This window comes from Podarcis gaigeae, assembly GCF_964106915.1.
Source record: "Podarcis gaigeae genome assembly, chromosome: 18".
NCBI classification, from domain to species: Eukaryota; Metazoa; Chordata; class Lepidosauria; order Squamata; family Lacertidae; genus Podarcis; species Podarcis gaigeae.
The window spans coordinates 9,692,477-9,717,181 of NC_139696.1; the positions used below are offsets into that span (position 1 = coordinate 9,692,477).

The 24,705-nt window shown below is 43.9% G+C and overlaps 2 protein-coding genes across 12 annotated transcripts in view; one reads left to right on the forward strand and one right to left on the reverse strand.

Moving 5' to 3' along the window:
- Nucleotides 1-24,705, reverse strand: part of LOC310835566 (vomeronasal type-2 receptor 26-like) — a 76,273-nt gene that overhangs the window by 11,412 nt on the left and 40,156 nt on the right. The window lies entirely within an intron of this gene.
- The window catches only part of LOC310835574 (vomeronasal type-2 receptor 26-like), a 31,072-nt gene continuing 16,218 nt past the window's right edge, over nt 9,852-24,705 (forward strand). Inside the window, exons 1-5 of one of the 3 annotated variants that reach the window (XM_083720320.1) lie at nt 9,852-10,425; nt 10,726-11,535; nt 12,596-12,823; nt 14,538-14,664; nt 14,936-16,821. In XM_083720320.1, the coding sequence (XP_083576446.1) occupies nt 10,090-10,425; nt 10,726-11,535; nt 12,596-12,823; nt 14,538-14,664; nt 14,936-15,834 (2,400 nt within the window). In that variant the 5' untranslated portion in view covers nt 9,852-10,089 and the 3' untranslated portion in view covers nt 15,835-16,821. Of the gene's footprint in view, nt 10,426-10,725; nt 11,590-12,595; nt 12,824-14,537; nt 14,665-14,935; nt 16,822-24,705 lie in introns of those variants that run through there. The other 2 variants (XM_083720321.1, XM_083720322.1) reach the window with 2 other exon arrangements.

The window sequence follows — 24,705 nt, forward strand, 5'->3', positions numbered from 1 at the left end:
TTTCATCAGGGAAATGTTGGAGGGTATGTGTGGATGATTATTTACATCTCAGTCTTGGGGGAGGGTGTCTGTGTAAAGACATATAGAACTTGCTTGTGCAAATGTTTTGGAGATACAATCCCACTAATGAGAAGATCTCCAGACTGGTACTGGTAGTAATTTTGTACGTGAGTTTCATCCCTGATCAGATTCAAGGGGCATTTTGCCTTCTGGTTCCCACAGAGTCCACGGGGCATCTTTAGCAGCCGAAATAGCCAGAGAAGCAGCAAAGGTTTCATTCTGGCTCCACCTCCTCCTCCCCTGTGGCTCCTCTGATGCCCTGAGCCAGCCAAGCAGAATAATCATGCAAGACGAAAGCTGCAGTGGCTTTCCCAATCTGGGCAATGTCCAGAGGTGTTAAGCACCATGTAGACATATCCCTGCTCTCCTCAGCCTTTCACCTGCAACAAATCTTGGAGAAATCTGTCGGTTTCTGGCAAAGGAAATATTCTCTGCACCAATGTTCTTTTCCAGCCACTGTGCAATTAACAACATCACACTGTTGCTGTGCCTGGTAATTAGGCAATCTCCAGAAATATCTCTTGAGCTTCTGGAAGAGGAAATCACTATGATTTCGATAATTGGAAGTAGAAGAAGTCTCACCTTGATAACTTCCGGGAGCCGTGAGTGGCTCAAACAGCAGATGCGGAGTTAAATCCGGGATGGTTCCTGGAAAATAGGGGCATTTGAAGGGTCTGTACATCACATTTGAGGTTTCACTTACCATTCACTCAGCTTGGAGAGGGAAGTGCACAATATTTCCTAGGAAATATGACTGTGCAAAATCAGACAGGATGATCCCAGATTAGCTTCAGAAAGATCAAAGGACTTGATCAGGTATCCCCTGGGATACAGGCTGCGATAAAGAAATACACGTTGAACATGAAGCCCAAGGGGCTTGTGCCCTTTGCTGCTGCTTTAAATCCATTTTCAGCATTTGAGATATATGCAAAATGAAGATCTATGGAGTTAGAATCCCAAGACAACTACGCATGTTGCCTTGGCAAAAGAGGCATGGCAAAACAGGACACCTATTTAGACTGCTAAAGCCAGGGAAATCCCCAGAGCTGAGGGACCAAATGTGTCGCTATCATATCCCAAATGGCCCATGAATGCTGCATTCAGGACTAAGGTTATTTCTAAATAACACCCAATGAATGATATGGAAGTTGGGTCTATTAAGATAGTAAAATAGCAGCAATACACAGATCTTTTTACCCAGTAAGAATATAATCAAACAATCTTTACTGGCATGCAGGGAGGACAGGAAGATGTAAATTGACACAATTGGCAGGAGGTTTGCAGGAGGAGATGCTTTGAGATAAAACTTGACAGGCCTAGTAAGGTTAGAAAGTACCACTCAAGTCTTTTGCCCATGTAGTTTCATGGCTTTTCTCAGGTATTCTGCTACTTTCTCCAAACTCTCATGCCCACAGCTCTGATCTTGCCTAGAGGTTTCCCCCAGGCATCTGCTTGGCCTCTGGGCTTCATGGCACATGGGCCTGATCCAACAGGCTTGCTGGCCGTAGCCCTGTTCCGAGTCCTGTGACAACAGAGTACAAAGCTCAGTGGAACGTTAGGCCAAGCAAACAGGAGACAAGTCTCCAAGAACTCTTGCATGAAACCGCATACGAAGCCAAGCCCGTTCCGAGGGTGTCTAATACAAGATAAGGCACCCAAAGGCTGCTGCGCAAGGCAGGGGTTGGCTTCAACTGCAAAGTGAGGTTGGGATTCTGAGCCGATGTCACAGCCAGGTTCCGATCAGTCCATTTCCTCTAAGGGGGGGGGGGGACCTGTTTGCCCTGAGGGTCACCGCTGAACACACCACCCAAGAGAAAAAGAAGGAGAAAAGCGGAGAAATCTTTTAATTCTGTAGCAAGAAAGAATGCGTGCCAGGAGTTTTCTTTTCCCTGCACTCCTCCATTGCAACACCTTTTCATCATCATCATCACCATCATCAAACTAGATTTAATGAACACTCATATCAGAGTACTCTGTAAATTGATAGCCATAGTCTTTATATACTAACATTTTAAGCTCTTCCACATCCGTTTAATGCTCCCAAATCCTTCTTTTGGCTTCTTTTAGACTTTTATATGTACTTTGTGTTTAATACTTTTTAGCTTTCCGAAACGTTTTACAGATTGTAAATGACTGTACATTTAGACTCTACTGATGTTGGTCTACTACCGTGATAAAGATCTGATTGATTGAAATGAAATATCCTAGTAATGCAGTGATCGCACACTAATGTAATTTAATGTATTCCTCTCCCTCCAAATTCATACTTTATTACTCATTAATATTAGTAATAATAATGAAATAAGTCCAGCCAGTGGCTCCTCCCAGCTTTGCTTTGCCCCACCCAGTGGGCGTGGTCACTCTCCACTAAGCCCCGCCTCTCCCCGTTTTCTGACACCTATTGGCTTCCCCAGCTCCACTCTCCCCACCTCCTTTCACAGTGGCTCACCCAGATTGGAAAAATATTGCGCCTGGGAAAGGGAAGTGGGAGTCAACAGACACTCAAGGAATAGTTTTGGAGAAAAGGCTTTTATTTCTACCATCCATGAACTGGTAGAAGGAGCAAGTGTGATAAGTCACAAAAAGCATGCACAAAATTCACAGTCATGTGCACAAGCATATATACCCCTTTCCAGTTCCCTCCTCCTTTCTCCTCCCTCAGGAGTCCTCTGAGCATGAACAGAAAGCTGTCTTGGGACTCTTGGGACTCTTGGCACCCTTCCCAGGAAAGGGGTTTCAGAGTGTTCAGATATGTTTCAATCTCTTGTTCTGGAATGGTTCCCAGACAGAAAGTAAGTTGCAATGTGGTTCTTTAGCAAGGCCAGAAGGCATCAGAAAGGCCTGAGAAACAATGGACTGTATTCCCTACCTTTGTTGTAATCTTTTTAGTTACAGCCAGCGGAATGTTTCCGATGCTTAGCTAATGCTTTTTAACTGCTGAGAAAAATGATTTTGAAAAGCTCTGAGAAGCTTTGAGCCTGCTTTGGTGGGGGGCGACTTCGGGCCTAGGTGAGGTCACCTGTCCTCACCTTCCTTCATTCCCCCCTCTTAATCTTTGAACAGCCTTTTTCTTAAAAAGGCTCGTCCCAGGAAGGCACAGGCTGCTCGTCCCAAGAAGGTACAGGCTGGTATACTTGGGCCAGCACTATAATTGGGGGTGAAGCATGCATGCAGATACCCCCCCCTCTGAAGCCCACATTGCAGCCAGAAAAAGTTCCTGGCGTGGACTCAGGTGTAACGGTTTGGGCTGGGAACGTACGATTGCAGATTGTCACTGGCACTCTTTGATTTATTGACACAAATCCAGCCAGTAATACGGTGGTGGAATGATCGAAAAAGTCAGCGCTCTCCGACAACAGCAATGCGGCTTCACTCCGTGAAAGAAGCAGTCAATTCAAAGCGCCGCGCCGCTCACCCCACGTCGCTCCGGATCCCCAAAACAGGGTTTCCCCGCGAGTAGGGGAGGCGCGAAAGGTGCCCGCCGAATCCCAAGTTCACAGGCTTTTTCCGCCTGTGATTTCAGTGGGTCTCCAGCTTTGCCGTGGTGGTTCAGACCCTACTTTCCACGGAGCAAGTTCCTCCCGATCGGAGGAGCTCCGCCATTGCCGGAGGCGCCAACCCGGAAGTCGAGAATGCAGCATTTTCCTCTTGGGGTAGCAGCCAAGAGATAAGCTACTCCAAGCGCCTGGCACAAAGGGAATAAAAAAAGCTAATGTCCTGTTACTTGCGTGAATGAGAAGCAGTCTGTTCACTTGCTTTCCACTGTAACAGTCTTTTAGCAAGAACAGAGATGAGAAGAAATCATTTTTGAGAAATCTTATTGTTCCCAGCCTGTGGGGGTGGGGTATGTCGGGCGTGGGGCCTGTGGGCATTCCATTTCCCAATGACCCTCTTGTCTGCATATGGCGCACTGGTTTCTTCCCTAGGCGTCCTGCCCCTCCCGTGGACACCCTCCAGGATTACATTTTTGGCTGCTGGCTGCTTGAAGACAAACCCCTAATTTTGGCCAGGTCCTCTTCGAAAGAAGGATTCTGATTTAGGGTGCTTGGAGGTCCGTGGTCCTGGGCGTCGGATGACTCCAGGGGGTCCTACACTCGGTGGGGCGGGGCCATCAAAGTGGAGTTTTAGCTGCCACAATTGCAACTTTTAGCTGCCTCAATTGCAACATCAGTATTGTCCACTGCCCTGAGGGCATGTATCTTGCAGATTTTCTCAATGGTCAATATTGTAATCCCAGGGATTTTAACCTCTCGGGTTTTAATTGTCTCTTTTTTTTAACAGTTCTGTCCCATGCGGCTCTCAAAGCCTTCTGCTCTGTTTCTTTCTTTCCTTGCATTGTGCTGCTTCTAGCCAGCTCTGCTTTTTTTAAAAGGTTCTACATACCAAAACGCTCTTTTGGACTGCTTGTCCACTTCACCTTCTGAATTCTTCATTCTCCATATCACCTTCTTCCTCACTTTTCTCCTGTCTTTTCTTCCTCAGTCTCTTTGCTCTTGGGGGTTGGGTAGGGGGAACCTCATTTAGCCCTGGTGCAGTTGCTGCCTAGGGTGGAGGGGGGGCTAATTATTCTTCCTTCCTCTTCTGAGTCTGGCAAGACTGCTGTTTTTTCTAACTTGTACTTGCTGCCATACTGGGCACAGTTTTGGCTTGGGCTAATCACAGTTTTGCTTTTCCTAAGCCATGGGGGACGGTCAGGAACTTCACATAAGTGTTGGAGTCTATTTTTCATAAGGTTTTAAAATCCCCAATCTTCTCCCTTTGTGGCATCTTTCCAGTTTGTTTAGGAAACTTCGCAGGGGGGGGGTCGTGGGAGTTGTTTTACTGCTTTTTCTCCATGACCCTGTGACCCTGGAACACTTGGGATACTGGGACACTCCCTCCTCCTAACGTCATTTCCCTCACTCAGTCACAGACCACACGTTGCTTTCAATGTCTCACACACTCAAAACATTCACTGGAGTGTCCCCACACGCACATTCAGAAACCCATGCACCTCCCTCAATCCCCTTTTTTACCAAAACCAAAACCACAACCGGCAGCGCTTAGACTTCAGCCGGGGCCCAGCAGCACCCTTTTTGCTGCTTTTTCTGGGCGCAAAACCAACAACCAACTGGCAGCGCTTAGACTTCGACCGGGGCCCAGCAGACCTTTTACTGCTTCTTCTGGGCAAAACCAAAACCAGTGGCACTTCTTCTACCCTGCTGGCGGAGCTGATCAAGTTCTCTTTGCTCCCACCTAACCCTGTGGAGCTTACCTTTGTCCTCGAGGTACCTTCTTTCGGCCGTTGCTTTTTCTCCGGTCCTTGCAGTGTGTCCACTCAGGAACGGGTGGCAATTCCTCCCACGAACCTGGCAGGATGTGCACTGGAACTGCTGACACGAACCGAGCTGTTCACCGCAGGGACGCCTTGAACCCACATCCCTTATCCTCAGGGAATCTGTTTTTCCTGGCCAAACGCACCAAGAAATGTAGCCTTATGAGGCTTTGCCCTTGGTTGGGAAAAATATTGCGCCTGGGAAAGGGATGTGGGAGTCAACAGACACTCAAGGAATAGTTTCGGAGAAAAGGCCATCCATGAACTGGTAGAAGGAGCAAGTGTGATAAGTCACAAAAGCATGCACGAGTTCACAATCATATGCACGATTTCACAATCATGTGCACAAGCATATATACCCATTCCAGATCCCTCCCCCTTTCTCCTCCTTCCAGAGTCCTGCCCCATGAGTTCCTCTGAGCATGAACAGAAAGCTGTCTTGGGACTATTGGACTCTTCCCAGGAAAAGGGGAATGAGAGTGGTTCAGTTTCTCAGGCCTGCTATGAACAGAGCCTATTCATAGCCTTTAAAAGTAACATTCTGCCTATGCACAGCATCTTGTGATAGAGCAGAGGAGAGCAGAGAAAAGCCGTTTTGGATTTTTTAGAAGACAAAGGGAGTTTTGGACAGTTTTGAGGCCTGGTGTGATTATTGAAGCCTGGGGTGATTTCACAGACAGGATTTGGGTATCCTGTCCCTTCAAGATAACTTAAGCATGTTTTTAAAAACAGCTGATAAAAAGGAGTACTGTAATAAAACAAACATCAAGAGGGGTGGGGAGTCAAGAAGCAATTATGTATTTAGTTGTTTTAAAAATAACTCTGTAGGTAGACAAGTGTTTTAGAATATCTTTGGAGACTTAATAAAAAATATTTTTTTAAAAATAAATTTAATAAATATAGCATCCACCCAGATTCTTAGGAAGCTGATACAATTTCAGTTCGTTTTGTTATTTTAACTTTTTTAATGTTTAATGTTCAACTTTTTTAATGTTTGTAAACTTTTTTCTGAATGTCCTGCCTTATCTAAAAATAAAGTGCTTTAGGGGTTATTGGCCCAATCAAGTGGGGCAGGGATTTTATGAAACAGATCAAACAAACAAACAAACAAACAAACAAACAAACAAACAAATATTGATAAAAAATAATAAAGCTGCTAGAATGCTAGCCTGGCTTGTGTGCAGACAATTTGTTTATGTGTAGAGATGTTTCTGCTCAAAGACGGGGAGCAAGTTGGTTCCATATGCAACAGAAGCTCACCTTCCCCAAAACATGTCAAAGGGGAAGGGGCGTCTAAGGCTCAGGACAACCTTTCTCCCCTCCACCAACCCCAGAGAGCTTCCCTCTGTTGGAGAAGCCTTTCAAAGATGGGGTGGAAATTCACTTGAAGTGGCTTCGAAGCCACCAAGGAGCTACTTCCCTTCAGGGGAGGACCAGAAGAGAGTGGCAGGAATCAAGCAGCCCAGACCCACCCAAAGCGACCAGAGGGTGGGCTTGAGAAAACCCTCCCCATCGCAGGCTCCACCAGTCTCAGTCTCTAGCAGCCTCCAGGAAACAAGATCCCACCACCATGTATCCCGTTCACAGTACTGAGGGTGGTATTTCTCAGCATTCTCCATTGATTGATTTTTATTTACTGTATTCATATTTATTCCTTTATTTATTGATGTACTGAATCTATATATCGCCCTATCGCTGGAGGTCTCAAGGCTGTTCACAGAACAAAAGCAAAATATAAAATCACAATAAATATAATCAAAATAAAAACAACAAGCCAATAATACCCCCCCCCAAAAAACCCCACATTTTAAAATGGCTTACGATGCCTAGGATACAATGCTGGGACCCCTTCATTTGGCTGTTGTCCATCCCTGACTGTCCAACCTCTTCTTAAAAACCTCCAAGGAAGGAGCGTCCATGGTTGGATCCAGCTCCTTCTTTGGTGCTTGTGAGCAAAGTTCAGGCCAAACTTCCAACTCCCAAACACTCCCCTTGACTTCTGTCCAACATGTTTTTCTCCAGCTCCCAACAGATGGCCATCCAAACTCTGCTTAAAAACCTCCAAGGAAGGAGAGGCCATGGTCGGATCCAGCTCCTTCTTTGGTGCTTGTGAGCAAAGTTCAGGCCAAACTTCCAACTCCCAAACACTCCCCTTGACTTCTGTCCAACATGTTTTTCTCCAGCTCTGCACCTGCCGCTTGAGCCATTCAAAACTCCAGAAAGTTATTGTGGTGAAACTTATTCCACTTAGAATAATCAAAATTATAGTCATCTCATCTTCTGAAAGCTCAGGAGATATTTCTGGGGGTAGCACAAGACTCGGAAAGCAACAACAGCATGGCAATATTAATTGAACTGTGACTGGGAAAGAAAAAGTTGGTGCAGAGAATATTTCCTGTGTTGGAGACAGACTGAGTCAAGATGCAGAGCTGGCGAAAGAGGGGTGTGCCTGCCTTGGGCTTCCGAGCTCTGAAGGTAGAGTTGAAAACCACCCAGATTGGGAAAGCCCAGGCAGTCTGGCCTTGCAAGAGTCTTTGGGTTCTTCTGCTTTGCCTCCTTGGTAGGTAAGAGGAGGAGGAGGCAGAGCCAGAATGAGATCCCTGCTCCTTCTGTTGCTGCTTCTGCTGCTCATGATGCCCTTTGGAGTCTGTTGGAAGCACAAGGCGAAATGCCCCTTGAATTTGGTCAGGGATGAAACGGATGCTCGCAATTACTACCGGCCTGGACACTTTCTCATCAGTGGGATCATCTCTCCAAAACGCTTATATAAGGAAACTCCATACGTCTTTTCTCAGACACCCGTGGCCAGGATTGAAAAGTATGTACTTCACAGTTTCATGGTCCTCCAGTCCTTCTAGTGGTTCCTATTTATCAAGGAAATAGCTTTCTTCTCAAGGCTGGGGAGCTAAGGGCTGGTGTTGCAGGACTACCCTGCCCTGACCATTGGTCTTGCTGGCTGGGCTGATGGGAGCTGGGGGGTCCACTAAAAGATTCCACCCAAACCTCTCCCATTTCCTTGTTCCCTGGGTCTTCCTTAGTGAAAAACTCTCCTACCTTTGAGCTCTGGAAATTATCTGAATTTCATGGCTTCCTGTAGGTGGGGAAATTCAGTGCCAACTCATGAACACTGACCAGATTCATTGGCATTCTTGCATTCTTCTATTATATCCTTATAATGATATAATATTATAAATGACCATCAACAAATTGTCGTTAAAGAATGCTATAGTTTTAAAAATGGATTTTTTAAATCCTACAGGTTAACGTTAGGTGGCTGGAGAGCAGGAAATATGTGCTTTAACTGAAATGATAAATAAAATAATATGAGTCAGGAGACTTCCTTGTTAGTGGAGTCTAAAATGTGAAAAGGAATTATTCCTTTTCTTCTCACACACACACACACACACACACACACACACAACTGGTCTCATTTCTAACGATTGCAATGGTTGACAAAGTAGGTACCTGTTTCCTAACCCAGAGGGTGGCATGAAACTCAAGCAATTTCCAAGCAACTGAGATTAATATTTTTATGTTTATTCTATTTGGATCACAGTTCTCTTTATACAACACAACAGGACACCTACATCTCAGAATGAAAAAATCTCTCTTGAAAATAGGTGGATATTTATGAGAGAAGAGCAGGAATGATATGCTTCAAATAAAATGATTATATAAAATAATACAGACCAGGGGGTGTCCTCATTGGTGGAGTCACTGATCCAAAATATGGACAAATTATAAATTTTACCACACATTTAAACCTGAAAGCCACCAGGCCTCATTTCTAAGTAGAAGGGGACTGAGGTATTTGGTGCTTCCCCTCCTTCAATAAAATTGTCTGTTATCTACCTATAGTCTAGCCCATTGGAAGAAACCAAAGACCACTGCAGCAAAAGCAGCCTATGGAGCAGCTTCCCAGTATATCACACATTTTGAGGGGCACCTTCATTTCTTACTCATAGAACACAGTATAATAGAATCATAGATTGCAGAGATGGAAGGAACCCAGAGGAATCACACCTGAAGCATCCATGACACATGGTCACCTTTGGAGAGAGTCTCTTCCACTGTTGAACAGCTCTGTGTGCTGTTTGCATCAAAGCTCCGGTCATGGAGCAGAGATTTCCAAAAAAATTTCTATGCTAGACAGGAAAAGGTTTGATATTAATGTAAAATGATAAATAAATATTAATCTTTGTGGATCATATAATGTTTCCTTCCTCCCATTAATATGAATATCAGTTTCACTCTTTTTAAAGGATTCATTTATTGCAGGGAGTCAGCTAGGTTCTCATGGTACATGTTGTCTTTCCTGCTCACCATCCAAGAGATCAACCAGGATCTCAGGCTCTTAGACCATGACACATGGTCACCTTCGGAGGGAGTCTGTTCCACTGTTGAACAGCTCTGTGTGCTGTTTGCATCAAAGCTCCGGTCATGGAGCAGAGATCTGCAAATTTGTATTCTATAGGTAAAGGTAAAGGGACCCCTGACCATTAGGTCCAGTCGTGGCCGACTCTGGGGTTGCGGCGTTCATCTCGCTTTATTGGCCGAGGGAGCTGGCATACAGCTTCCAGGTCATGTGGCCAGCATGTCTTTATTCTATTTATTTTTATTCTATACTAGACTGTAAATGGTTTGATATTAATGCAATAGGATTAATCAATAAATACTAATCTTTTTGGATCATATAATGTCCCCCCCCCCATCATATGAATATCAGTTTCACTCTTTTTAAAGGATTCATTTGTTGCAGGGAGTCAACTAGGCTCTATTCGTACATGTTGTCTTTCCCGCTCACCATCAAAGAGATTAACCAGGATCTCAGTCTCTTGCCCAACATCACCCTGGGCTACAACCTCTATGAGAACTATTTAGATGCAAGAATGACTTCGGACGCCATGCTAGAGCTGCTTGCAGGCAGTGGATGCAATATTCCCAATTATCACTGTGGAGAACAGAATCACCTGCTGGCTGTTCTTGAAAGAAGCAACACTTTTATCTCAAGAGTGATTTCAGCCTTGTCAGGCATCTACAAAATCCCACAGGTAACTAACTAGTGGGAAAGCATGGAGGGACAGAGAATTTCGACTGCATAAAATTCTATTTTCTCTTTGGAGGGGTCAAGTGGGGATATTTTTAAAAATGGGAAAATCCTGAGCGATGGATCCAACATCCCTTTTTCAAAACTGAACCTTCACCAAGTTGACACCTCCAGATGTTTCAGACTAAAACTCCCATCAGCCTCAGCCAGCAGAGATTTAGATAGATATCAGACATTTCATATGTTTAAATACCCGTTATGATGAAAGTAAAATAAATTGCTGATCTTTTGCTTCCCTTGCTAGATCAGTTATGGCTTCACTGCCCAGTTTCTCGAAGGTAAAACCCTGTTCCCTTTTGTCTACCGGATGAGTCCCAAAGAGGAAAGTCAGTACCAGGGGATTGTTGAATTGCTCCTGTATTTTGGATGGACGTGGATTGGCCTCTTCACTCCAGACAATGACAGTGGAGAAAGATTTGTGAGCGCTTTGAAACCTCTGATGCTCAGCAAAGGGATCTGCATTGCTTTATCAAAAAGAGTACCAGAAAATGATCCAAATCAATTTATCAGGCCTGGGGAACCTTTTTTCCTATGGAGACAAGTTGGGGTATTTTTTTACTATGTAACCAATGCAATGGGCATTGTTCTACTCCTGGCAATAAACATAGTATATGAGAAGGAAATAGGGGCAAAAGTCTGGATCACAACAGCTTTGCTAGAAATCGGAACTGGCTATTACATCCCTCCAAATGACTTCCAGTACCTCCATGGTTCTCTGTCCTTTGCAATTCAGACCAGAATAAGGAGCAGCAAAGGTGACAACTATAATTCGCCGTCCAATCTTGTGGATTCTTTGAATGAAGCGTTTCAGTGTTCATATTCAAAGCATTTGTTGTCCGTGAAAGGCAGGATAAGATGCAAAGAGGAGGAGAAACTGGAGCCATTATCCCAATGGGGGCCTGAGAGAGTCTTGTTTCTAGACAGCTATGGCACTTACATCAACGTTCACGCTGTGGCTCAGGCCTTGCATGTTTCGCTTTCATCTAGATCCCAGAGGAGGCTGATGGTGGAAGAAGGAGAGCAATGGGGACATGCAAGGCTACAGCCGTGGCAGGTATTTCCTTCCCCTTTTTGCAACCTGCAGTCCACACAGATGCTGATCTTGACTGTGGATAAACCTGCAAAATATAATAGTTACTATTAGTATTAGCAATAGTAGCATACCGCCCAACATTGGTATTCAACTATGTTGAAAATAGACGGCCCATTCCATAATGATAATGTTACTGCTTATAAAGGTAAAGGGACCCCTGACCATTAGGTCCAGTCATGGCCGACTCTGGGGTTGCAACACTCATCTCTCTATATTGGCCGAGGGAGCCGGAATACAGCTTCCGGGTCATGTGGCCAGCATGACTAAGCCGCTTCTGGCGAACCAGAGCAGCGCACGGAAACGCCATTTACCTTCCCGCTAGAGCGATACCTATTTATCTACTTGCACCTTCAACGTGCTTTCGAACTGCTAGGTTGGCAGGAGCAGGGATTGAGCAACGGGAGCTCACCCCGTCGCAGGGATTCAAACCGCCAACCTTCTGATCAGCAAGTCCTAGGCTCTGTGGTTTAACCCACAGCACCACCTGCGTCCTTTACTGCCTATACCCAGGGCTTTTTTTCAGAGGGGAAATCGCTGGAACTCAGTTTTGACACCTTTGACGTGGGTGCCATTGCCATTCTCAGAGGGAGGTGTTCTTTTCTAGAAAAATAGCACTGTTTATACATCTTCTTCAGTTATACATCTCCTCACTCTGGGCAGCTCCCTAAATAAAGAAATCCATACTAAAATATTAAACATTTAAAAATTCCCGATATAGGATTGGACAGCTTGTGGGTTGGATAATTCCACATCCGCCAACATTTCTCAAATGAAAATAGGGACATTCTAAGGAAAAGTGGGGAATTTCGGGATCAAATGAAAAACTGTCTCTAATTCAGGGACATCCCTGGAAAATTGGGGCACTTGCAGGGTCTGTAGTAATAGAAATGGCTGGATAGGAATTCCAGTCTACATGAGATACACGCAGCCCCAAATCATAAGAGGTTGAAGTGAGTAGGACTGAGATATCCATCTTGGCTTCAAGCTTTCTCAGTGCTGGTGCTTTCCCCTGTCATTCCAGCTTCACCCTTTCTTGAGAGAAATCCGGTGTCTGAATACTTCCAGAGGCAGGCTGTGCTTGGATGAGAACTGGGAGCTGCCAGCGGACTTTGATATTATGAACTGGGTGATGTCTCCCAATAAGTCTCATGTCGTTGTGAAAATTGGGAATATAAGGAGAGAGACGTCTTCTAGCATAAAGTTCACCATTAACCCAGAAGCCATTGAGTGGCCCAAGAAATTCAACAAGGTAAGGGGAATCACAGAGAGGGGAGTCTAAGAGATTCTGAATATATTTTTCCTTGAACAACTGCTGCAAAATGACCATATCAGGTTGACCAATGGTGTCTTGACCGTCCAATAACAGCTGCAACGGCCACTCCTTTCCACAGCAGCTGAGATAGGAGGGGGATTTGGGGTGCTCAAAGAAAGGATATAGCCAAGAGGTCCTTAGAAAAGACACTATCTATTTCCGAACCAGACTGAGAATTTAAGAATTCTGGACAGAATCTTCAACAGAATTACTACGTAGATAGGAAGAAAAGGGGAAACACCTAGTAAAAGTGAACTATTGGGTTTTCATACATGCAAAAGGATGCAAAGCAATTTATTTTTGAAATGATAATTTTAAATTTGTGGAGTATGCTCACTTGTAGATGTTGCAAATGTTAAACTATTGTACGTGCAGGAATTAAGAAGTGCACAGCTGTTGGTGAAGGATGATAAGTTTTTTTAAGAAAACCCTATTGCAATATAAGGTTAATGTTAAGGAATGGCATATGAACTAGAAATAACTAGGGAAATAGATCAGCGACAAGAGGAAACCTTGCATGCCTCAAGAACAGAGTGAGGGAAACCACTATTTGGAAAAGTCATATTAAATGTGTCTTAATCAGCGGTTGAGAGATTATCAGAATCCTGAAATTTGGGGAAATCACATTTCAGACTCCATTGCCATTTTCTTTGAAGATTTTTTAAGTAGGGAAGCAGGTAAATGGAGAAGAGGAAACAGAGTTCTGTGGTGCAAACCTCAGTTGTCCTGAACTAATTATGAAGAACAAGATATTCTGGTCAACCCAATGGTCAGTGGGGTTGAAAGGACCCTGATGAGGGGTCAAAGGCTGCATTCCAGAGATCCATTTGAATTCACTCTATGTGTAAATTAAGGTAGAGGTAAAGGGGGACGCAGGTGGCGCTGTGGGTTAAAGCCTCAGCGCCTAGGACTTGCCGATCGAAAGGTCGGCGGTTCGAATCCCTGCAGCGGGGTGCGCTCCCGCTGCTCGGTCCCAGCGCCTGCCAACCTAGCAGTTCGAAAGCACCTCTGGGTGCAAGTAGATAAATAGGGACCGCTTACTGGCGGGAAGGTAAACGGCGTTTCCGTGTGCGGCTCTGGCTCGCCAGATGCAGCTTTGTCACACTGGCCACGTGACCCGGAAGTGTCTCCGGACAGCGCTGGCCCCTGGCCTCTTGAGTGAGATGGGCGCACAACCCCAGAGTCTGTCAAGACTGGCCCGTACGGGCAGGGGTACCTTTACCTTTACCTTTTAAAGGGACCCCTGACCATTAGGTCCAGTCGTGGCCGACTCTGGGGTTGCGGTGCTCATCTCGCTTTATTGGCTGAGGGAGCCAGCGTACAGCTTCTGGGTCATGTGGGCAGCAGGACTAAGCCGCTTCTGGTGAACCAGAGCAGCACACGGAAACGCCGTTTACCTTCCCGCCAGAGCGATACCTATTTATCTACTTGCACTTTGACGTGCTTTCGAACTGCTAGGTAGGCAGGAGCAGGGACTGAGCAACGGGAGCTCACCCAGTCGTGGGAATTCAAACCGCCAACCTTCTGATCAGCATGTTCAAGGCTCTGTGGTTTAACCCACAGTGCCACCAACGTCCCTATGAGTGAATTACATATCCACAAATACTCCTAACTGTTCCTCTATCTTGCACCTTCTTGTCTTTCTGGTTAGGCCGTACCTCGTTCCAGGTGTACAGAAAGATGTCGACCTGGATATGCCAAGGTGGTTCTAGAAGGAAAGCCCATTTGCTGCTATGCTTGTGCTCGGTGTGCGGAAGGGACCTTCTCCGCCCAGGAAGGTGGGTGACTCCAAGGGGGAAGGTATTTCTGGAGAGAGTAAGCACAGGGCAGAAATCCAGTCTCACACACTTTTTGTGAGAATTCTGCAGATATTGTGGAATGTGGCTCCTTCCTCAACTTCTTTAGGATTAATTCCCTTCATTACATCCTGGAAGAGAGTTGAAAGGAATTATCATAAGGAAGAAATCTCTAGGATTTCTTCAAAACGTAATAAGCACAGATCATTAGGGGTGTAAGTGATGCTGCAGCCATTCTTTTTCCCTTCCCCAGATGCAGAACATTGCACCAAATGCTCAGAATATCACCATTCAAACAAGGACAGAGATCAATGTGTCCCCAAGATTACCACCTTCCTGACTTATGGAGAATATTTGGGAATGGTGTTAGCTTCCGTTGCCCTCTTCTTGTCCTTAAAAGCAGGCATTGTGTTGGGAATCTTCATTAAATACAAGGAAACTCCCATAGTCAAAGCCAACAACCGGGACCTCTCCTACATCCTCCTCGTCTCCCTCCTGCTTTCCTTTTGGTCCTCCTTCCTCTTCATCGGGCGCCCAAGGAAAGAGACCTGCCTTCTCCGACAAACGGCCTTCAGCATCATCTTCTCAGTTGCTGTTTCTTCTGTCTTGGCAAAGACCATCACGGTGGTGCTGGCCTTCTTGGCCACAAAGCCCGGGAACAGGGTGAGGAGATGGCTGGGCAAGAGTCTGGCCAACTCCATTGTCATCTCCTGTTCTGGGGGGCAAGTTCTCATCTGCACCATCTGGCTGGGCTCTTCTCCCCCATTCCCAGAGCCCGACATGCGCTCCCATCTGGAAGAGATCATCCTGCAATGCAACGAAGGGTCTGTGACCATGTTCTACGTTGCCCTCAGCTACCTGGGCTTCTTGGCTGCCACCTGCTTCACGGTGGCTTTCCTAGCCAGGAAGCTGCCTGGCTCCTTCAACGAAGCCAAGCTGATCACCTTCAGCATGCTGGTCTTCTGCAGTGTTTGGGTGTCTTTTGTGCCCACCTACCTGAGCACCAAGGGCAGGTACATGGTGGCCGTGCAGATCTTCTCTATGTTGGCCTCCAGTGCTGGGCTTCTGGGCTGCATCTTCCTTCCCAAGTGCTACATTATTGTGCTGAGGCCTGATCTGAACACAAAGGAGCACCTGACAACAAGGAATTAAGGGGACATCTGATTCTTAAAATAGTCCATGTTCCCGATGCCCAGAAGTGCATAAAGGAAACATAGCTACTCATCCATGTTGCTCCTTCTCCACCTCTGAAAGAGATTGTGTTCATTCTTAGCCCGGGTTTTGTGTAGTCCTGTTGACATGAACACTAAGATGGGAGGAAATGTTTTGCTACCTTGCCTTGCCAAGGACTACAATGAGTCCTGGTCTACTGCCCTTAGTTTGTAAACTATTATCTTTAATAATTTTGTGTTTGGGGAACTTATATTTATCTCACAACCAGATAAGCTGGAGGGAGAAAGGGGTTAGGTTTTTAGTCTGTTTCCTTTGTCAATACTACCTATTAACCATATCGGCTCTAATATTCAACAATACTGTTTGGTTATGCCAGTTCTATGTATTCAATTTTCTATGCTCTATTTCCCGCATTTATGCGCTATCATTCATAAGCTCACTTCACATCATTTCGTTCTCCTAAGCTTTGTAAATAAATAAACTGAGAAATTCATTAAAGACATCTTCCGTAGTCTGTTATTTTAATTTCTGTATTGTGTAAGCTCTGCTCCCTGTTCCAAAGAGTAGCAACTGACCTTAGCCAAGCCTTGACTGGGATCCAATGAATTTTATTGCACTGGCCAGGGTTAGGAATAGGGTTAGGGGCAGGCGAGGCAAGCGGGAAGAGAGGGGAGACGGAACTCTCATGGGAGTGGCTCACGGGAGTGGCAGGCCGCCTACACCAATCTGGACAAGTCATTGTGAAAGGAGGTGGGGAGAGTAGAGCTGGGGAAGGCAATGGGTCACGAAAGGCAGCAGTGGAAAGCGGGGAGAGGCGGGGTGGGGTTTAGTGGGGAGTGGTCACGCCCACTAGGCAGGGCAAGGCAAAGCTGGGAGGAGCCTCTGGCTTGACTTATTTCATTATTATTACTAATATTAATTAGTAAGGAAATATTAATTTGGGGGAATGTATATTATATTATATTATATTATATTATATTATATTATATTATATTATATTATATTATATTATATTATATTATATTATATTATATTATATTATATTATATTATATTATTATATTTTACCTTTTTTTAAAAAAAATAATTTTTATTAACAGGCCAATCACATCACACTATCCAAATCACATTAGTTCCAAATTATACAGCCAAATTTTAAATTTTGTTCGGGGTACCCATACATCAAGCTCCGAACGAGTCCAAACATCACTTATATTGCTGCTTTAATTAAACAGTTCTATCCAGTTCAATCCAGATAGTCCTTTATTACTTTCTTCATCTTCTTGTTGTCATCCTATATTCCTTTCTTTGCGATCTCTGATAATCTTCACAAGCAGATTAGAGACAGGCATCCTCTTTGTGGGTTTTGTACTATCCAAAGATCATATCGTTCAGGGACAGCCGCCATTCCACGCTCCCATAAAAAATTAATCTTCGGTCTGTCCTTTAATTTTCTCAGGCTTGCCAAGTATATCAGGAGGGCTCTGTCAGGTTAAGATCACATTCCAATCATCATTCACATTCCAATAGTCCTGATCCTCCTCCCTCGTCTTTCTTAGACAAGCCTATCTTAGCGAGACGCCATTTTTAGCTGCGTCATAAAATTTCCTCCGTTCTCGTTGTTTACCAATCATCTCTTTAACTATAATCCACTCCACACCGTTCTTGAATTCCTGCTTGTGGTTAGTAAAACGCAACAATCTTATTTCTTTCTGGGGTGGAGGGTTATTAATATCACATAATGCAAAGAAAAGAAAAGTTTTTTCCTTCACCCTCCCTTCATTCCAAACATACAGTTTCTTAATGGTGGTTCATCAGTTGATTTACTTATCCATCCGTCACTCCGGTCACAGAGATCTATTAATCAGCAGTCTTATCTCCCGAACTTTGCTTGATGCATGTGTTTTAACTTCATTCCAATCATATGTTTCCAATTATAATTCCGAGCTAAAGCAAACCAGCACGTGCTGATTGGAACCGGCGTCAGGAAGAGCCGACCTCATAGAGGGCTTGTGCCAAGGGACCGGCACCCCCTTCTCTCGAATCCGGGGGTGCATTGTGGACACCGCTGGCAAGGCAGCCCCCCATCTCCTTGGGGGGGGGGGTAGGAAGACTGCATACTTCCCATAGCAGCCTCTTAATTACCTCGTATGGGTCGGAGAGATGTTATTGTCGGCCATCTTCCAATGCGCCACCTGGTGCCCCCCCTTTTTGCCCCATAGGACGCACCGCCCCATAGGACGCACCTAATTTTTTGGGAGGGGAATAAAGAAAAAAAGCCCCCAGAACAGCCTGCTATCCACAAGCCTAGGGAGCCGCGCCAGTCTCCCCAAGCTTGCGGAGAGCTGCGCAAAGCCCGGGCACGCTCTTCAGCACGCACCAGGCTTCAGAATGCAGGCAGCTCTGCGAAACCTTCGCGCCGGCACCAAACAGATGGCTTTGGTTCTGAAGAAAAGGTGAATTCTCTATCCGCCACCCTCCAGATCTTTCATAGAGGTGCCACACAAAAAAGGGCCTCAGGTGAGGATTGCAGGGTCTGTGAAGGCCTTGTCTGCAATGAACCCTGTGTTGTGGGATAAACTTCACTAGAGCTAAAGGGGACTCCTGCGGAAATTGTGCTCTCTCTGCTAGTTTCAATGTGATTGTTCGCAAGCACATTCATGAACACTGACTTTTAGGACATTTTGAGTATCTATGGTTTTTGTAGATTTTAAGAATGTATTAACTTGTCTTTTGTATTAACCTTAATCTGTAAAGCTCCTTGTTATTTTATATGCACTCTATATAAATGCTTTAATATATTACAAAAAAAGCCTGAATAGGAATTCTAGGGTATATGAGATATACACGCAGGCCCCAAATCATAAAAGTGAGTAGGACATCTTAACTTCATGGTTTCTCAATGCTGGTACTTTCCCCTGGCATTCCAGCTTCATCCTTTCTTACGAGAAATCCGGTGTCTGAATACTTCCAGAGGCAGGCTGTGCTTGGATGAGAACTGGGAGCTGCCAGCGGACTTCGATATTATGAACTGGGTGATGTCTCCCAATAAGTCTTGTGACCTTGTGAAAATTGGGAATATAAGGAGAGAGACGTCTGCTGGCATAAAGTTCACCATTAACCCAGAAGCCATTGAGTGGAACAAGAAATTCAACAAGGTAGGGAGAATCACAGAGGGAGAAGGCCAGAAGATGCTTATTATGCTTTTCCTTGAACAACCTCTGAAAAATGACCATATCAGGTTGACCAATGATGTCTTGACCGTCCAATAACAGCTGCAACCACCACTCCTTCTTTCAACAGCAGCTGAGATAGGAGGGCAATTTGGGATGCTCAAAGAAAAGATAGAAACCAGAGGTCTTTAGACAAGACACAATTTATTTCAGATCTAAACTGAGAATTTAAGAATTTTGGACAGAATCTTTGATTGAATGGACTATGCAATTAAGAAGAAATGGGGAAACGCTTAGTAAAAATGAACTATTGGGCTTTCATTCATGCAGAAGGATGGGAAGTAATTTATTTTAGAAATGATAATTACTGATTTTTTAAAATAATTTTTGTTAAGTTTCCATTTACCAAATTAAACATATCATACCAGTTTGTCCAAATTGTATCAATACACATCATAAAGTCCAAATGTTTTCCAAATTATAATTTTTTGTGGGGGATACCCATGCTTCGCGATCCACCAGAGTCCAATCATCTATATTTCTGCTGCTTTCATGTTTACAATGATGTTTTCAGTCCCATCTTCTCAACTCTTTGTCGTTACTCATTTTCCTTTTCTGTCACCAAGTTCTCTCCACAAGTGGATTGAAAGAAACAATCTTGTTTATTTTTATTTTTTATTTTTTTTAATGATATTTTATTAAGTTTTGAGAATGACAACAAACGGAAAAAGGAAAAAACACATACACAAAAATATAAAATTATAAAATACAAAAAATACAAAGGTTTAACTTAGAAAAAAAAGGAAAAAAAGAAAAAGCACATTAAAGAAAACACAAAAATCCCTCTTTTTAATTTCTCATCTTTGATTCACTTATTTTCCTGACTTCCTCACATCTCCCTTTTTTGTATCCCTTTTGAGAATTAGTTCAGCAAATTCATATCCAATTAATTTATCTATTATCAATCCAATCTTATTTTTTACCTTGTTGCTAGAACCCCTTCAGTTCATTTCAATGTCATTAACATTCAAAAATTTTTACAATATTTCTGTAAATAAATTTTAAATTTCCTCCAATCTTCTTCCACCAACTCTTCTCCCTGGTCTCGGATTCTGCCAGTCATTTCCGCCATTTTCATGTAGTCCATTACTTGCATCTGCCATTCTTCCAGAGTGGGTAGGTCTTGTGTCTTCCAATGCTTTGCGATGAGTATTCTTGCTGCTGCAGTAGCATACATAAAGAAAGTTCTATCCTTCTTTAACACCAATTGGCCGACTATGCCCAGGAGAAAGGCCTCTGGTTTCTTAAGGAAAGTGTACTTAAGTACCTTCTTCAATTCATTATAGATCATCTCCCAGAAAGCCTTAATCCTTGGGCACGTCCACCAAAGCTGAAAGAATGTACCTTCAGTTTCTTTACATTTCCAGCATTTATTGTCGGGCAAATGATATATTCTTGCAAGCTTAACCGGGGTCATGTACCACCTATACATCATTTTCATATTCTCTCTCAAGGCATTACATGCCGCGAATTTGATCCCGGTGGTCCACAACTTCTCCCAATCAGCAAACATAATATTATATCCTATATCTTGTGCCCATTTTATCATTGCAGATTTTACTGTTTCTTCCTCAGTATTCCATTTCAACAGCAAATTGTACATTCTTGATAATATCTTAGCATTGGGTTCTAACAGTTCTGGAAACAATCTTGTTTATATCTCTGTGTGGGCTTTGTGATGCTCTCTCGTAGATCTCTCACAGAAATCCAATAGTCCAGGCATTCATTCGAGCAGACATCGCCATCTTGCCTCCGATGAAATACAGTCTAAATGTCCGCTCATTAACTTTCCAGACCCGCTGCATCGTAAATTAGTCCTCCAGGAGGGTAATAGCCTTTCAAATTTACGATCCCAAATTGATAACCAATCCACGGCTCTTCCTCCCTAAGACCATATATCATGCAGCGAAGGTCTGGCTGTCCATATCAAGTCACATTTCTTGCTGCGTCACAGAGAGAGCCTCTTTTCTTTTCCAAATCTTTCACAGAATAAAACCTTTAATTCATATTATTTTTCACACAGTTAATTTTTAACCCCTCTTGCAAGTTAGTCGATTCTTTAAGGGGGGGGGTTGTTAAATTAATCACATGAAAAAGTAGAAAGTCTTTCCCCCCCTTTCCGTTCCATTCCACCTACCAACATGTCTGCAATTCTCTGATGTTATCTCTGTTCCTTCCATCCTGATCTTCTTCATAAATTATTAGCAGATAAAAACAGAGACGGTTCTTTAAGGTGGAGGGTTATTAAATTAATCACATAAAAAAGTAAAAAAAAGTCTTTCCCCCCCTTTCCGTTCCATTCCACCTACCAACATGTCTGCGATTCTCTGATGTTATCTCTATTCCTGCCGTCCCGATCTTCTTCATCTCAGTGGTAAAATTATTAGCAGATAAAAACACTCCTGATCTCTCTTGAAGGATGTGCGTTTACTTCTCCGATTTTTTCTTCTTTTTAAGCAACGCAACCAGATTCGCTCCTGAAAGCAGCTTCAGGGAGCTCCATGCCTGTTCGAGGACTTTCCGCCCAGTGCCTCTCACCCCCTCCTTCATCCGAACTTGGGGGTGATTTATGGCATCCGCGGGCGAAGGCAGCATCTTCCCCTTCCCTGGGAAGATGAGGGAGACTGATTTTACTCCCCATAATCAGCCTCTAATTACCTCATGCAAGCTGGATAGATGGTATTGTCAGCCATCTTTCAAGGCGTCCCTAGCGCCCCCCCGATAATTACTGATTTATTGTGGATTTTTTAAAAAATTGTGGAGTAAGCTCACTTGTAGATGTTGCAAATGGTAAAATAATTTACGTGCAGGAATTGTCAAGTTGACAGCTGATTGTTAAGGATGATAAGCTTTTTTTAAAAAAACAACCCAACCCAAACCTATTGTAATATAAGGTTAACGTAAAGGAACGGCATGTGAATTAGAAATACAGTGGTGCCCCACAAGACGAACGCCTCGCAAGATGGAAAACCCGCTAGACGAAAGGGTTTTCCGTTTTGGAGGCGCTTCGCAAAACGAATTTCCTATGGGCTTGCTTCGCAAGACAAAAATGTCTTGCGAGTTCCTGCGGGGGTTTTTTCCTCCCCCCCTTTTTCCCAAGACGCTAAGCCACTTAGCTGATCCGCTAAGCCGCTAAGCCGCTTAACAGCTGATCCGCTAAGCCGCTAAGCCGCTTAACAGCTGATCCGCTAAGCCGCTAAGCCGCTTAACAGCTGATCCGCTAAGCCGCTTAACAGCTGATCCGCTAAGCTGCTTATCAGCTGATCCACTAAGCCGCTTAACAGCTGATCTGCTAAGCCGCTAAGCCGCTTATCAGCTGATCCGCTAAACCTGCTAATAGTGCTAATCCGCTAAGCTGCTAATGGGCTTGCTTCGCAAGACGAAAAAACCGCAAGACGAAGAGACTCGCGGAACGGATTCTTTTCGTCTTGCGAAGCACCACTGTAACTAGGAAAACAAATCAGCGGTAAGAAGAAACCTTACATGCCTCTTAACAGAGGGAAGGGAACCAATTTGTATTAAATTGGTCTTAATTTGTGGTTGAGAGATTATTCGAATTCTGAAATTTGGGAAATCACATTTCAGATTCCATTGCCTGGATCTGAGACCTTGTGCACTGATGTTGAGTGGATCGCCAGATTACGAGTGAGCAAGCAAAAAGTTCAGCATTGGAGGGGAGAAATGAGATGCCAAATAGTTGTATTCCCTGCCTGCCAAACCTTTTAAGAAGAGGCATCTTATGCTCAGTCAGGAAGGAAGAGCGAGAGACCTCCTCCTCCAACTCAGGTTCCTCCCATTCAGGCCCCCATTTATAGAGCAAAACCAAGATCAGATCAGAAGACAGGGGTGCCTGGCGTGCTCTGGTCCATGGGATCACGAAGAGTTGGACACGACTAAACGACTAAACAACAACAACAAGATCAGATGGGAAGTGAAAATAATTGACAGAACAGCCACTGATAAAGAATTTAGATTCATTAGCTAAGATTGCATCCTACTTAGACTTTCATCTCTCCAGATTAGTAGAAAGCTTACTAAACACTTATTCTTATAGCAATTCAACCTGTAGCAATCCAATGAAGGCTCCTATATAAATTTAATAATTAAAGGTCCCGAGAAAGCTGACTGGGTTATTCATGTATGCAACCACAGTAGCTAGAACTTTATATGCACAGAAGTGGAGAGAGGGAGGATTGGCTTATGAAACTGGGGGAATATGCTGAAATGGTGAAATTACCTGCTAAACTAAGAGGACATGAGGATGAATCTTTTCAGGAAGAATGGAGACCATTGATATCTTATTTGTCAAACTATCATCCATACATGAAGTCAAAGGCAGGATTTGAAATATAAGCAGCGGATTACTGAAATACGACTTTGGGGCTTTGATAATAAAAACATGTTTTTTAAAACATCTGATAAAAAGAAGTAATAAAAACAAACATAGAGAAGGGAGGGTGGGGAGTCAAGAAGAAACTGTGTGGGGTTTTTGTTTGTTTGTTTAAACTTTATACGAAGACAAGTGATTGGAATATCTGTGGAGACTTAATAATTTTTTAAGTTTTTTTTAAAAAATGTAATAAAGAAAGCATCCACCCAGATTCTTAGGAAGTTGAGGTAATTTGATTCTGTTTATTATTATTTTAACTTTTGGAATGTTCTAAAGTAAGACTGTAAACTTTGTTATGATCATCCTGACTTATCCTGACGTAAAGCGCTCTAGTGGTGATTGGCCAAAATAGTGCATGGATTTTATGAAAGATTAAATAATTAAGTAAGAAAGTAAATAAATATTAATAAATAAATTCATAAAGAATAATAAAGCTGCTAGAATGCTAGCCTGGCTTCTGCACAATTTGTTTATGAGTAGAGATGTTTCTGCTCAAAGACGAGGAGGAAGTTGGCTCCATGTGCAACAGAAGCTCACCTTCCTCAGAACATGTCAAAGGGGAAGGGGCGTCTAAGGCTCAGGACAACCTTTCTCCCCTCATCCAACCCCAGAGAGCTTCCCTCTGTTGGAGAAGCCTTTCAAAGAGGGGGTGGAAATTCACTTGAAATTGCTTCAAAACCACCAACACGCTACTTCCCTTCAGGGGGAGAACCAGAAGGGATCGGCAGGAATGAAATCCACCCAAAGTGGCCAACTAGAAGAAGAAGAAGAGTTTGGATTTCATATCCCGCTTTATAACTACCCTAAGGAGTCTCAACGGGCTAACAATCTCCGTTTCCTTCCTTCCCCACCACAAACACTCTGGGAGGTGAGTGAGGCTGAGAGACTTCACAGAAGTGTGACTATCCTAAGGTCACCCACCAGCTGCAGGTGGAGGAGCGGGAAGTGAACCCGGTTCACCAGATTACGAGTCCACCACTCTTAACCACTACACCACTCTGGCTCTCTAAAGCGTCACTAACAGATAGCCATCCAACCTCTGCTTAAAAACCTCCAAGGAAGGAGAGTCCATGGTCGGATCCAGCTCCTTCTTTGGTGCTTGTGAGCAAAGTTCAGGCCAAACTTCCAATTCCCAAAACACCTTTTGACTTTTCATCATCATGTTTTTCTCCAGCTCTGCACCTGCTGCCTGAGCCATTCAAGACTCCAGAAAGTTAGTGTGATTAAA